At 43.2% G+C, this 15,271-nt stretch overlaps 1 protein-coding gene across 1 annotated transcript; it reads right to left on the bottom strand.

Moving 5' to 3' along the window:
* Positions 1–1,988: 1,988 nt before the first annotated feature.
* Positions 1,989–12,991, bottom strand: E2F8 (E2F transcription factor 8; the record flags this gene model as incomplete). The annotated part of the gene is made up of 13 exons (XM_082284551.1): positions 1,989–2,162; positions 2,871–3,184; positions 3,282–3,411; positions 4,223–4,441; positions 5,253–5,736; positions 5,993–6,077; positions 6,625–6,834; positions 7,143–7,280; positions 8,739–8,900; positions 9,536–9,841; positions 10,930–11,086; positions 11,395–11,670; positions 12,953–12,991. The coding sequence occupies 13 exons, from the start codon at positions 12,989–12,991 to the stop codon at positions 1,989–1,991; spliced, it is 2,694 nt and encodes an 897-aa protein (XP_082140677.1).
* Between the last annotated feature and the right edge of the window lie 2,280 nt (positions 12,992–15,271).

Here is a 15,271-nt window from a genome sequence, read left to right on the forward strand (position 1 = left end):
TTTAGTTTTCCTGGTGTTGGCTGCCGCTTAATTTCTGTGCTACTGTGTGCCCTGGCAAGGATTGTTGAAAGGCTCTTTAGAGCTCCAGGGAACAGCTGGATCTACACAGGTTAGTTGGGATTACCTGTAATTCCAGGTCAGCTGTGGTTAGCAGGGCCTGGGATAGGAAGAAAAGACTGGAGTTGCACATGCATGAACTGGAGTGGGAATGTAGAGTTTTCTATAAATCAAAGGCAGGAATTAAAAAACCCTGCCTGAGAGCTGGAACACAGCGACTCAAAAGCAAAACCAGCCTGGGGATCAGAGGGACTTTTCCAGGGCACATCAGGTACTTGGGGCACGTTCCATGGGAGGTGAGGCAGGTGGGAAGAGCAGGGAGCTGGGCTATCACAGACAAATGCAGGGCTTCTGGGGCATGAGACCCTTGGAGCAGAGAAAGCAGCAGTTTTCACCCTGAAAAACAAACATACAGGAAGAAAAGTGCTGGTGAAAAAGCAACTGCAGTGTGTCAGGAGCCAAGGGACACTGGACAGAGAGTCAAAAGATATGCTCAGCTTTCCAAAACAGAGCACCATGTGTGAGAAGACCATTTCACCAAGACTGATTTCTGTAGTTTCTGTCAGCTGTGGTGTTCAAAAATGAAAAGGGTGGTTTGTTTCCATTGAGTAATGCAAGTTTCTAAAACCTTTGCCTTTATATTTCCAGAATGAAATTGATAGCAGGTGTAAGGAAGATCAGTTATCTCCTTGGAGAAGAAAAATCTATTCAGTGCTCTAGTGACAATTCTTCCCTCTTCCAGCTTTTATTCTTCTTTTCCCCTCATTTAGGAATATTTCAGTAGTGATCCTAGTCTGTCAGGTGTATTTTGTGTTAGAACTTTGCACAATTAAAGAGCAGACAAGTTTGTTCTACTGTGGTAGCTGTTCTAATTATGGGGTTTTTATGCAGTCTTGGGCTTTGCTACCATTTCTCCTATCTCAGTTTGGTCTGCCAGGTACATTTCACCTCAGAAAGCAGATATGCTGTATTTTTATTTAATTTGTTAGCTATTACTTGTTAGATGAGTGTAATCTGCACCAGGAGTCTTCATCTTTCTTCCTTCAGTGTGTAAGAGACACTGCTGCACGTATTTAAATTCAAGTGCTTTGATTTAACCTGACTGAAATTTCTGTGACATTGGGACACACTTTCCTGAATGCTCCAGGGTGGTATCTTACTTCCTAAGAAGTTCTAACTTGTTTTTAGGAGCTGTAATATCTACTGATAAGAGTCCAGAAGTCACACTGAGTTACTTAATTCACTTTTTCATGAAATACCATTTCCCCCCCTTCTTTCAGAACACAGCAACACCTGCCTGACAAAAAAAGAATGAAGAATATACAATGTATTACTTAGGTAATCTAATCTGATCAAACAGAAGAAGGCAGTGTAGAGGTTTATGTAAATTTAATCTGAACAAATCGATTAAAAAATACAGTATAAATAATTCTTAACTTATATAAAAATTGATTAAGAAAATTTGGGGGTTTTTTTGTGCTTCTTACTAACTTTACAAAAGAGCATTATTAAACAAAGAAGCAAAACATTTTAACTATGGCCTTTTTGTTAAGACATAAAATATGTACACACTCACAGTACTTTTTTTTTGGTGCAAAATATGTACTGACTGATAAACTGTACCTTTCTGTACAAAGACAATTTCATCTTACTTTGCATAGAAGAAATCAACACACACTCACAAAAAACCCCACTAGTTACATAACTTTGTTGTTAAAATACTTCAGGTAAGCCTTTTGGAAAAATTATTAGGCATTAACTTTCTCCTTAAGAGTCAGTTTTATTTTCTAAAGCATTAATTAAGGCTATTCCAGCATTGAGGTCTTGGCAATACATGTCGAAACCATTGTCCATCATACAATGCCAGACGTGTGCAGTGTGTTAGCAGTAATTTTGCCTGCTAACACAGTCAGCAATTCCCTATCTTAAAATTAGTCTTCTGAAACTTCAAGTTTTCGTTGAGGAATATATAGAGTTCCTTGAGAAATTCTCTGGGTACCATCTGAGTTTGCAGAGAGTGAGGGTTCTGTGTTTGGCCCTCCTGGTGTGCGGAAAAAGTTTTCTGTAACTGCCTGAGGCTCCTGAGGTTCCTTTGGAGCAGAAGGCTAAAGAGAAAAGAGAAAGTTACTTTCATTTATGGGGGAATAAAAAGTAAATTCTAATTCTAAGTTTCTGCAGGATCATAGCAAACTTTTTTTTTCCCCCTGAAATTTAAAAACTTAACTTTTTACTGAGAAGGATATACCTGCATTCCTTGATTTTTATATATATAAAAATACATAAATATATGGTTTCTCTAATTCCCTTCTTTTTTAATACAAACAGGTATTAGGCAATAAGGTATTACATAAAAGATAAAGAAAAACTTCCAGTGGGAAAAAAGTATTTAAAATCCTGTACAATCCTATCCTATTGAAAGAAAAGCTATTATTAAGCACAAGAATTTGAGAGTAGATTAGGGAAGTAACAAGAAGTAACAAGAAGGAAAGATAAAGTAACAAATGGACAATTTGTTAATAAGCACAGTCTCAGATCTATGTAAAATCCTCTGTCTACAACAGTTGTCTCTTCTCATCTTGTCATCTTCCAGCTGGCTCCACTTCCACCACAAATAAGTCACTTATCTTCCTTGCTAACCTCTCATTTCTACTGTACTTAGGCTGGCCTTCACTGCTAGCTCTTTTTGGGCAGTGCTGATTTCTAAAGATCAAAAAGAAATGTTTATTTATAAATTTTACCTGCTGTAAGGGAACTACTGCATTGTACTTCCCACTCAACCCACCACGGTCGAGTTGCAATATATTTCAACTCACCTTCCCTTCTTGCACATTTGTGCTTCCTGAGCTATGGCTATTTTCTGATTGGGAAGAGACTGGCACGTGCTGAAGAACAGGATTTGCAGGAACTTGCACACCAGCAGGTATTAGTCCTATGTGTTGCAGCATAAAGTTCAGAGCTGAAGAGCTTGGATTTGGGGCAGAACTGGTACTGCTCGAATTGAGGCAAGAGTTGCTCAGTACAGGTGCAGCAGCTATAGAATTTGGTGACAGCATTATGTTCAAGGGTGTTATATGAAAAGCAGGAATATTGACTGTTTTCAGTTCTGAGGCTGGCATTGGAATGACACCTGAAACAGAAACACCAAATGTTGACGGGGATTAGGACGAACTGGCCCCGGCCCCTTGAGCCAGCCCCGCCCCGTGCCCGTTGCCCTGGACACTGACCAGCGATGGGAGAGCTGTAGGCTGTGTGCTGCAGTGAGCACACGCCAGCCTTCTCTTTATTGGAACACTCTGCCTTGTTGCCATGGGTGCAGTGAGTCAGAGGAATAAGATAACCAGATGGAAAAAAAGTCTGAGAAAGAAAGAGACAGCACACCTTTAGCCCAAACATGTAATAAACAAACCCCAAATGTTTTCTCCAAAGCTGCAACCCCCCTTGCCTTATTCTTTATCCTCCATGTCCTCAGGATCCCATATCCCATGCCTGTGCTACTTTCTGTCTGAAATGAGACACAACAGACTCAACGACATGCTCTTTCAAGTAAAACCACACAGAAGTCAGCTGGCTCCATTTCCAGCTGATATTCTTGGTGGGGAACTGGAAATCCACCTGGGATTAACACAGTGCAATTTGACTAGATGGAAAAGAAATCCTGATACTGAATATTTTTTTTCCAGAAGAAACATTCTGGACCCAGTAATCATCACATCACATAATTCTTGGATTGTTTTTCATAAAACAAATATTGGAAGACAAAACTTTTGCATTTACACATTCTGTTTTTGACATCACAACTGTTCTTTATCCAGGTTCTCCACAGCAATCAGTCTTAACTCTGGAACACTGAATTTTACTGATGAAGAGTTTTGTGTGATCCTGTTTCAAAGTATTTGACGGTCAGTATATGCAAACAAAGGACTGGGGAGGTAAGGGATCTCTACATTGCCCTCAGCTCCTTACTGTGACCTTCATTCCAATGGAAACCTGAAAGCCTCTTTATGTCCTCTTAGAAACAGAAATCCTACATTCCTACAAAATAAGGTTTTAAAAGCACACTAAAAAGAATCCAACCAAAGACAACCTGTGTAGGTGTAGTTTGTTAAAGTTTTGTTTCTTTTGCCAAGACTCCAAGTAGTGTTTTCCCAGGCAAGACAAATCTTACCTCAGGAGCAGGAATGGCAAATGTCACAGGTATGTCTTGTTTTGTTTTGATTTTATCTTCATCTTCTGAAATATTTTCTTTTGTACATTGGTCACAACAACTTGCCATGTTTTGATCTACTGTTTTGGTTTCATTCTGTCTCTCTTCCTGGACATTGTCCATTTCGTGATTAGTTTGTGAGCTGTTGGAAGGTGGTTTCTCATTCTTAGTGGATTCTCCCTTTGAAAAAAGTACATACAAAAAGAAAGGCAGATGTGGTAAGGCTTAACATTGTCAGTTACAGTCCTTTCCTCATTCCCAAGTTTGTGCTATAAAAATTTCTAGTCACTGAGATAGCCAGGTCCATGCTATCACCTCTTGTTCCTTCCCAGCTAGGATGTTTGATAGCATGTGCTGCCATAACACACCCATAACATATGATGACTGTTTTGGCAAGCCAAATTTGCAGCAGATTTATAATTTACAGAGATGCTAAACAATCAGCAGCAGAGGAGTAGAAAGCAATCCAGCCCCAGTCTCTCCATATACATTATCTGAACCTTTTATTCTCTTCATGTGCTCTTCTATTATGCCTACAACAACTGCGTGGAAATATTTAGAAGGTATCAGGATTTTGGGACGTTCCCTGTCCAGTGAATTTTACATGTTCACTTTCCCTCCTACACCTCTAAAGCCAAGAATGGATGGCAGCAAGTTTATAGAATCCTAGAATTTAAGGGACCTTAAAGATCACCTCCTTCCAACCTCGCTCTCAACCTGACCTACTCCAGAATCATACATAAATAGGTAGGTTTTGACATAGTGTTTTGGGAGTTGTTTTATTTTCACTACACCTGTACACTTTGTCTTTTTAGATACAAACCCCAGCCCCTCAAGCATCAGCAAGCACAGCAAATGAACACCATCTCTTCAAGCCTGATGTTATTTAAAGCGCCCACACTCAGCGGCAGGCTCCTACATCACTTTGAAAATGAGTAGGTGGCAACATCACTGAGCTATAAAATGGCATTTTAAAACTAATTTAACTTACCGAAGAAGTATCAAGGCTTTCCTCATCACTTTTACACCTTTTAATTAAATTATTCTCTGGTGATGCTTGTGATCTTTTAAGGCACCGCCGAGATGAAGTTTCTGATTTCGTATCGGGTCTTTCTTCAGCTGCCAAGGACTTTGTTGGCTCCTCCACACCTCTCTGGGTGTCCCCTTCCGCAGTGGTTATTTTATTTAATACTTTGGAATTATTACTCTTAATTCCAGTTACGTTAGCACATGGCAGAGGCTGCAACATGAAGCCTGGGCTGTAGGTTGTCACAGTGTGGGCTTGGGAAGGGTGCAGATATATTGCATATGAAACCCCAGACTGAGGATGAGGTAGGATGACTGGTGACACCGAGCTGTGGCTCGAAGGGCACACCCCGAGGGGCTGGCTCAGAGCTGGCTGCTGAGAGGGTTCAGGCTTGGGGACAGCCTCAGGCGAGGACAGGGCACATTTCATTTGCATCTCTTCTTCTGTCCTTAAGCAAAAAAACAAACAAAAAAAGCCCAAATGTATTTTAATGTTAATTTTTAATGAATGCCCTGACAAATTATCTACTGTAATACAAAGAGTTAACATGAACTTGTACTTCTCAATCCACTAAAAAGAAAATAAATGAAAAAAAGGGATTAGTGGTTTTTGCAGGCTATTGCCCCACTCGAACTGAGCTTAACATTAACTTAAAGGCCAGTGACATCATAAAGCTTCTCACCTTTAAATTTGTGCAAACTTACTTGGATTGTCCTTCCAGCTGATGTTTAGTGATTGCTGGAAACTGAGCTACTGTATTGGGGAAAACTGGTAAACTTTGATAAGTACCTGGTTGGAGGAGAAAAACAAATCCAAACTGTTAGTACATCAAATTCAGAAGTTAAAATTCAAAGTTAATTGGAGGAGACTGCGTTATGTAATGTAACATGCACATTTAATGAGACAACTTATCCTCAAACTCAGCCCAGATTTGATTTGATCAACTGGATGTCAGCTTACATCAAACAAATTTTAAAGGCCCCAAAGAGAATCCCTAGCAAGAACATGAACATTGACAGATAATTTTCTGGCCATTTTTTGGAATACAGAACTGCTTAGATAGTATGTTCCAAAGCAGAGTTTCTACAACAAAGCAGGTTCAGAGAAGATCCAATATTCAGAGATTCAGTGATTCTGCCCTAACAGAAGGTTTGTAGACATTTCTATATTTCTGACAGTTCTAAAGATTTATTTTTTGAAAGGAGGCACCACCACACATCTGCATGTCTTGTGAGAAGAAGGCAAGCCCAAATATTTAATGCAAGACTTTGTTTTCTTCTGACTTAAAAACAAAGGCAAAGAAGTTATAAAAGAAAAATGATAAAAAGATACATACTGGCACTTATTTTAACTGGGCTGGTTGGAGCAGACTGGATCTTCCTTCTGTCGTTTTCTATACTCTTAACTAATTTTATTAGAGATGAATGCCGAGTGAAGTTTTGCTTTCCTTTTGAAGGAAAAAGGGCTTTTGAGCACTGCTCTTTGGAAGGGATGGATTCTGAAATAGGTGGGGAACAGGTTGTAGAAGTTGCTTCAAGTTTCATATCTGAAAAAGAGAAAAAAAAAGAGAAAATACATATCATATGCAGATTCGGTAATTAAAAGCAATTATTTGAGCCTGGCTTATAATTCTTGAAGTATCAGCAGCAGCAGCAAACATGGAAATTCAAGAATCTCGATATGTGAACATTCGCTGTGTGCAATTAGATACTGGCTGCTGTGCTGTTAAGGACAGTGATGTGACTAGTAAAAGATTTTCTGCTTATTCTGTCTTTTGGTCAAAAAATTCTAGTAGAGAAAACAAAGAAACGACCAATATCATCAGCAGAACAAGAGGAAATGACATACACCTACCCTGAGTATTTGGCAAGACCTCAGGACCTGTCCACTTAAATGCTGGTTTTCTACCTCTCTCCTCCGTAACATGAACTTTTTTGATAAGCTTGAGGCTGCTGAGAACATTTGCTATGTCATAAAGTCTTCTAATTTTAGCTGAAATTAAAAAAAAAAAAAAAGGTATAGCAGTTACAATTAACAAGTTAGTATGTATCAGATAAAGAAATGCAACACCCTTCAAGCAGCTGAAAGGAAACAGCTTTAAAGAAAATTATAAGAACAATTTTGTGGAACAGGTATTTATACAATGAAATAACATTGTGATACAAAGTTTACATGTAAAATAGAGCAACATAGATACAGATCTAGAAGACACTGCAAAGTTTGTTAAGCTAAATATGGAAAAAAGAACGTTTTCAAAACAAGTCAATTTCTGTGCAATGATCAAACCTATACAAATCCTGTAGTAAAAATAAGTAGACTAAAAGGCAGGTACACACATGCAATGGCAAACGTGGGAACTGGAGGGAAGAGAGACACTAAAATCCAACAGGATAATCATTCTGCATGTCTTCTCTGTCTCTGGGTTGAGCTATTAGGGAAAAGTTTTAGGCAGAAGTCAATCTACAGGTGAGCTCTAGAGCAAAATGAACGTGTTTAGGCCAAAACTGATGCTGAAAATACACAGTCTAGCAAGTCATGGAATTTGGGACTGTGCTTCATAACCAAGAACGTGGTAAAATATGGGATTGATACCTGAAATACAGGCAGATACATGGAACGCCCTGAAAATGCTTTTAGTGTGAGACAGGCTCTTCTTATGGAAGAACAAAAGCAAGCAAAACACCCCTACTGAGTAGCCATCCACCCTCTCTGTGGTGCTGTGAGGCAGTGGAAAGGAAATCATGAACTGAAACCAGCAAGGATCAGTATTTGCATAGATACAATTCCACACACACACACACAAAAAAAAAAGCAACAAAAACCCAAAGAAAAACCCAAACAAGCAAAGGAGTCTGAGAATCAAGGAACAGACTAATTTTCAATGAAACCTGCAACTATCCCTCAAAAGCAGCACATTTTAAATTATTATATGTGTACTGACCTAGACCTAGAAATACCATTTCATTTGAATGGAGAGGAAGGGGAGGAAGTGTGCAGGGAACTGAGAGACGGGTAAAAGAATGAAGAAATAATTGGCAGTTAGAGTGCAGGGTTTCATTTCCTCTGACATGCAAGTTGGTCACAAGACTTTTACAGAATTTCTTTAGATTTCTACCATGTTAGTTATGTGGCCAGAACACAGATTTTGCATGATTCTGGGGCATCTTTGGTGAAATGATGCTGAAAACTTCGACGGGCTGTGTAAGGAAAGAGAAATTGTTACCAGTATGGAGCCTTGTGACTTCAGGAGGGAGGATTTAATGGACTTCTCCTCTCAAGTGGGCATTATGTACACCATTTATGTACACAAATTATAAACCACAGAAGGTGTTTAGTGGGTTTTTGGAGGCTCAAATAAATATTTGCAGCAGGAAAAATAAGACAGTATTTTTCATTATATGAAGTAGTACTGGGATAATTCATTTAGCTTACACTTGCTGTTGTACTTACTTTTAAACTTGCTTTTATCTAAGTCTTCTAATTGATCTTCTCCAATCAAGATTTTAGCAGCAACTTCAAGGCTCACTATTTGAGGTGTTGATACAAGAAACAGCATCACAAATTTCTGACTCATCACACGTAAGGACTTGTATTTTCTGCCATTCACTGATGCTGCAGCAGACAGGAGAAAGGATTAAAGTATTCAGTGACACACCAGCTACAAACATAAAACACTGAAGAAATTTGTCAGTAATAATAATTGTAAGAACAACACAGAGACTAGGCAGGGCCAATGCTGACTCCAGAATCATGTTTCTACATGACAAGAAACAGATGATTGGGTGTATACTAACTCTAACTACAAAGAAGAAAAGGTGATGTATCCCACATACACATTTCCTATTGTCTGACAACTCGTACTCTTAAGGTGCTTAACCCGTAATTAAAATTTCTTCCATGAATCAAAGCTAAATTTATAAAACAAAATCAGTACTTTATGCTTCAGGTTTCTATAAGATTCAATAGTAACTTCTGGTTTCTATAATAATTTGGTGGTAATGGCAATTGGATTATACGTTGGTGTATTTGATAGTTTCGCCTGATGTAGAAACAAGTTACAAGAACTGAATGAACAAGATAAGTGAAAAAGTGCAGAGCACTTTTTCTCACCACAAACAGTTGTGGTGCCTTTGGGGCAGTACCATCTCAGAAAAAAAAAAAAGAAGGCAAATAAATGTTTTTTCCAAGTTCATGGAAATTGATCATTATAAGAACACATTATTCTTGGCATTATAGAGAATTATTACCAGCACGAAATTCCACTCCTGGGAGCTCGACAAAAGACATTTCTGACTGCTCACTTGAGCCAAGAGAACTTGCCATTTCTTCATTTCTTTCCCTGTCAGGATCGAATTCATGCTCATACTCGCTTTTCTTGATCATCTGGATTTGCTGTATGTATTTGTTCTCTTCTCCCACTTTTTTCAGGGCCTGCAGGGTTTGGGGAAGGTTGTGGCGCCCATGCCAGACGTATCTGTTCCTGGCCAGGCGGCTCACCATGTGCAGGCTCTCCAGCACGTTCACAATGTCATAGATGCGCCTGCGCTCCACATCTGCAGAGGAAAAGATGAACCTGACATCTCTGCTACATAAAATATGTTCACCCATGCATTACCTGCAGCACAGATTCCTGTCCTCCCTCTTCATATATTTCTAAACCATTTTTGCCAATTCCCTGTCACAAAAATTTCTGAAAATAGCCCCCACAGGTCTTGCCAGCAAGGAAAACAATTCATATATGGAAGGACTTGCTGTTTCAGAGTTATACTTGGCTTTCAACATTCCTCGAGAAATAAAACTTACTGTTGCCAGAAGAGCCATTACATGGGTTTTGATCCAGCTTTAGAAAAACCAGAGCATTTTTAATTATTCACTGCACTGATTTTAGACTATGTCCTTAAATAACCTTGAAAACTCATGATAGGAAACTGTTTTATAACTTCTTTTTATATATTATTTTATTAGCACACTTTTCTCATTTGTCTAATAAACTCTTGGTTTTGACCAGACATTTTCTAAAAGAGATGTCCTTTAGTACAAAGTATAAAAAAATGTAAATCATACCGATTTAAAATTTTTGTGACTATTATATACTATTAATAGTATATAAGCTGTAGAATACTGTAATTCCATAGCCTTTTGATTTAAAAAAGGTTCAGCTTGATGTTAGAAACACAGACTCTGCAGAAATCATTGGTGCAATATAAAAATAGTGATATAAAATTAGAAAGTTAAGTTATCATCAAGAACGAAACCAGTTTCTTGCTTTGATGTCATGATCGGACAGGAAGCTGTGGGCTCAGTTTGAGAAATGCTAGTTCCTGCTGCAGAAATCTAATCACTAATCTTAGTCCTCATCTCTGAGTCCAAAAAACTGCAACTGGTTATTTGTGATATCAGCAATAATTTAGATGCTTAATATGGAACAACATTCAGAATTTCTCAGTTCAGTTGACTGAGGAAATATCAGCATCTTAAAAGAACTGCTCTAGGCATGAGGAGTTTAAAACTGGGTTTAAATAAGTTTGAGAGAACAGAGTAAGCATCCAAAATTGTATGAAGCAAAAATATAGTAATAAAAATAGCAGGTTATTGGCAAATTTGCATGAAGAAATATTTAATAGGATGAACACCAACTTACGTAGCTCTTCAGTGACTTCATCAAGGCAAATGTAACTTTTCTGTGAAGGGCTGGGGTAATCAGGATATCGAGCTAAGAATTTATGACACAGTAATCCGAGACTTTTCTCTTTGCGGCTCGGCTGAGACTTTTCGTTTTCATCCCCCAATATGTGCTCCTACATGGAAATAACGAAAAGAGAATGTGAGATTTTTGACAATATGTAAACACAGATATTTAACAGCTTTGTAGTGAGCACTGTCAAAGGGCCAGTATTCTCCCTTTGTCCTCAGCAGCTGTGAAACAAAACCAGAACCTTACCTGTTGCATGTAGCTAGTCAATATCCTTACTTACATTTGGTAAATGTTCCAAAACCAAAACTTTAAAAAAAAAATCTGTTATGTCAATGTATAATTTTTTATACTGAATAAACAGCCTTCAGCTAACTTAAAAAAAAAAAAAATACAGCCAACTTTACCACATACCTGCAAACAGTGTTTTGTCTGTAGGACCACACTTGAACTGTCTGACAGTTGCCTTCCCTGTTCTCTGTTCCTAATCTCAGGACTGGCTGCACTAATCAGCATTTTCAGGTTGGAAGTAGGTGTCCATGGATCTGCTGGAGGGGTTTCCTTAGGTTTTGGGGGTGTGGTTAGAGGCTGACAGTCAGGCTGTCTCTCTGTCAGTACCAACTGTGAGGTAGCTGCTTGTTTCAAAGGGGTTTTCAGTACGTTTTGGCATGGCTCAGAATGCTCATTTTCCTACACACCAAGAAAAAGAACAACAGTGATATTAAAAACCAGAACGACAGTGATATTAAAAACCAGGTGCACCATGATCCATTTATCAATAACAGTCAAAGGGAGATAAGAGATCCATTGCATTTTTTGGGTAGCTCTGAGTCGAGAGTTCTGGTCCTACTCTGAACCTATGAGCCCCTTCCCTGAAACCATTTCTGTGCCTGTAGCTTAAGGCTCAGGGCCCGTGGCATTTATTCCACGGGTAATTTTCCTTTTCTTTCCTCGGAGGAAAGTACAATCAGAACATATGTTAATGCATAGTGGAGAACTATAAATAATGGCTGAAACCTGTCATGACCCGGGAGCAGGTGTGATGCCCCTTATAAATTCTTGTTGGGCTAAAGAGACACCAGCCTACGTGTCAGGGAACTCTCATCCTTTATCATATAATCGCCTTAACTCCGGCGACCAGCCCAGTATATAGTAGTCACAGAAGTGTTGGCTAACAAGCTCTTTTACAGTGAACTTTAACAAGCTCCCAACTCTCGCAACCAACTTCGGAGCGGAGTAAGGGGTGGAATGTGACCGCGGGGCTTGCCGAGATAGAACAAGAGAGGAGAGGCCAAAGACGGGAAAGTGAAGAAGAGGGATGCCCGGGCGGTCTGGATCGCGGGCGGACAGGAGCTCGGGACCGATCCAGTTCCTTGTAGTTTCCCTCTATTCCCCCCTTTACTTTTCGCGCCGTGTATCCGCGCATGCGCGGTCAGCCCCGCAGAGCCCTCCAAGAAATGGGTTTGGGGTCTGTGGTGGTCCTGGAGCCCCTTCCACCGAGGTGCCCGGGGCTCCAGGCAGGCTTACGAGCCTGGAATTGTGAGGGAAGCGGGCTCGGGCCAACGCCGCCCCACCTCCGCGGGACCCTCTTCCAATCGCAACTTCCCTGTCACAGCGCCACAGAACGCCTGAGACGAACACGCTTTAAACATCATTATACCTGCTCCTCCACACACCTTCTATTAAGGAAAAAACAAAGAGGAAAGGGGAGGCAAGAAGAAGAAGTGTTCCTTACGGACTCGGTGGATAAAGGTCGTGAGGATGAAGTTTCAGGAACTTTTGTCAAGGACAGAAATTAGAGCGAAGGCAAAAACGCGCTCGGTTTCTGCCATCCCGCGGTTTCTACGCGCGATCGTTCCCATCGAAGCGGTTTCACCCGCAGGGGGGCTGAGCGCGGCCAGCGGGGCTGTCACCGCCCCGCGGGAGGCGGCAGCCCCAGGGCTCGGCTGCTCTCGCCCACCGGAGGAATTACCTTGTCGCCGGCCCCCATCTCCCCGCCCGCCGGCCGCATTCTCCCGCCGCCTCAGGAGGCGACACCCGCCGCTCCCGCCGCGCCGCTCCACATCGCAGGTCCCGCCGGCTCTGCAGGGCGGGAGGAGGAAGGGAGGCACCGTGACGGGCCGGTTCCCGCTGCCCTCCGCGGCCGCCGGGCTCGTCCCGCCGCCTCCCGCCTCCAGCGCGGCCCGCGCGCGCCCACCGCCCAACGGCCCCGGCCCCGCCCCGCCGCGGCCCAGCACCGCCCATCGGCCCTGCCGGCGGCGCGTTTAAACACAGGGGAGACGCTGCCCCCGCGCCCGCCCGCTCTCTGGCACTCCCGCCGCGCACCCCACGGTCCGAGAGCGCTGGCGGCCCCCGAGAGCGGCGATACCGCCGCTGTCGCCCACCCGGCCCCGGCCGAAGCGCGGGGCCGCTCCCGGTGCCGATTTGAATTCAACGCGCGGAGCCGCCGCGGGCGGGTGGGGCGGGCGCGGCAGCCAATCAGCTCCCGGCGCTGCGGGCCGCGCGGCCAATGGGAGCGCGGCGCTGCGCGGGCTCTCCCTCCTCCTCCCGCTGCCGGGCGAGCGCCCGCGGGTCTCGGGCCGGGGCTTTGGCGGGTTCCCTCCCTCGCTCCCTCCCTCGCTCCCTCCCGCCCCAACGGCCGCGGTGTCGCGGGGCGGAGCGGGCGGGGGCGCCGGGCGGTTTAGCGGAGCCCATTTACCCGCCGTTGCCGCCGCCTCGTCCCGTCCCGTCCGTCAGGGGCCGCTCCGCGCGCCCCTCGCGCCTTCCCCCGCCGCGGGCCCCGCGCGCCCCTCACGGGGTCCCTCCCGCCGCTCCGGCGCCCCTTCGCGGGGGCCCCGCGGCCGCCGCGCTCCTCGGAACTCACCGCGCCCTGTGCTCGAAACACCGCAAATTGTGCTCGAAACACACCGCACTTTGCATTTAAAACACACCGCACTTTGCATTTAAGACGCGCCGCACTCCGTGTCCGGGCCCCGGGACGGGAGCTCTAGGCTGAGCCCCAGAGCCGGGGCCGGACACCGGCGACTCCCCCGCTCCTCGCTCGGCAAAAAGAGGGGATAAAAGGTGATTGCTGAGCCAGTGCGGGGCTCGCAGCTGGGAGGAGCGCTTCGATCGCCCCTGGCCGAGGGTTGTTAGTGCCCCCCAGATCAGGGTCCCAGCCGTCTGGTGCCGCTTATTGCAGAATCACAGAATCAGCTATGTTGGAAAAGACCTCTGAGATCAGCGAGTCCAACCTATGACCAAACACCACCTTGTCAACCCGACTGTGGCAGTGAGTGCCGCATCCAGTCTTTCCTTAAACAACTTCAGGGACAGGAAGTGGCTCCACCATCTCTCTGAGCAGCCCATTCCAACGTCTGATCACCCTTCCTGTGAAGAAATTCCTCCTAATGTCCAACCAAAAAAACCTGGCCGCAGTTTATGACATCTTGCCCTGTTCCTTGTTCCCTGGGTGCAGAGCCCGACCCCCACCTGGCTGCACCCTCCTGTCAGGGAGTTGTAGGGAGTGATAAGGTCGCCCCTGAATTTATCACAGAGGTTACAATACTTTTGTTCTGCAGGCAGGAGTCTGGGATTTAAACCCACCTCTCCTCGGCTGGTTTTTATACGAGAGCCAGGATTACCAAACCTTTTAATGTAACTGTGTCATTTTTCTGAAAGAGAAGTCTGAAAGCTTGTAAACTCAAATGAAAAAAATTGACCCCAAAGTGACCTTCACTCCTTGGTGTCACCCGCCATGTAGCAGCCAACGGTTATTCTCTTGCAATACCTATGTGCCACACCTTAAAAAGTGGGATTTGGGTGGAGATTTGCTCTTTTTCCTTGTTTGTGTTTTGATACAATTACTGTGTATTGGTTTCTGTCTGTAAAGGGTGCACTAGAAGGTGTGATTGTTGTAACCCAGAGCTCGTGTGTGACTCACAACAAGTACAATTACAAATACTAAAAAAAAAAAGTGTGTTTTTTCTTTACCCCCACAACCCCAGGGATGGCCGCATGGAATGCACATGGAATTTGGGCTAATTAAATGAGGAGCACTCACGTGTTTCAAAAATCAAACGAGGGAAAAAAAAAATCAGGCTTTTACATTCAAGCTATCATTTGAATATTTATTCGATTTGTGTTGAGCTTTGAAAATTACCTTTATCACCTAATCAAGAAGCCATTATCTCTGTTCAAACAGCACACTCTTGTGACCTTTGTTCAGGGGACCTCTTTCCTGGTCTCCAAGTTAGCCTTACAAGCTGCCCATTATGACACTATCAGACATTTTAAAGTAAAGGTTAAAAGA

Source organism: Coloeus monedula, assembly GCF_965178545.1.
Source record: "Coloeus monedula genome assembly, chromosome: 6".
In the NCBI taxonomy this organism is placed as follows: Eukaryota; Metazoa; Chordata; class Aves; order Passeriformes; family Corvidae; genus Coloeus; species Coloeus monedula.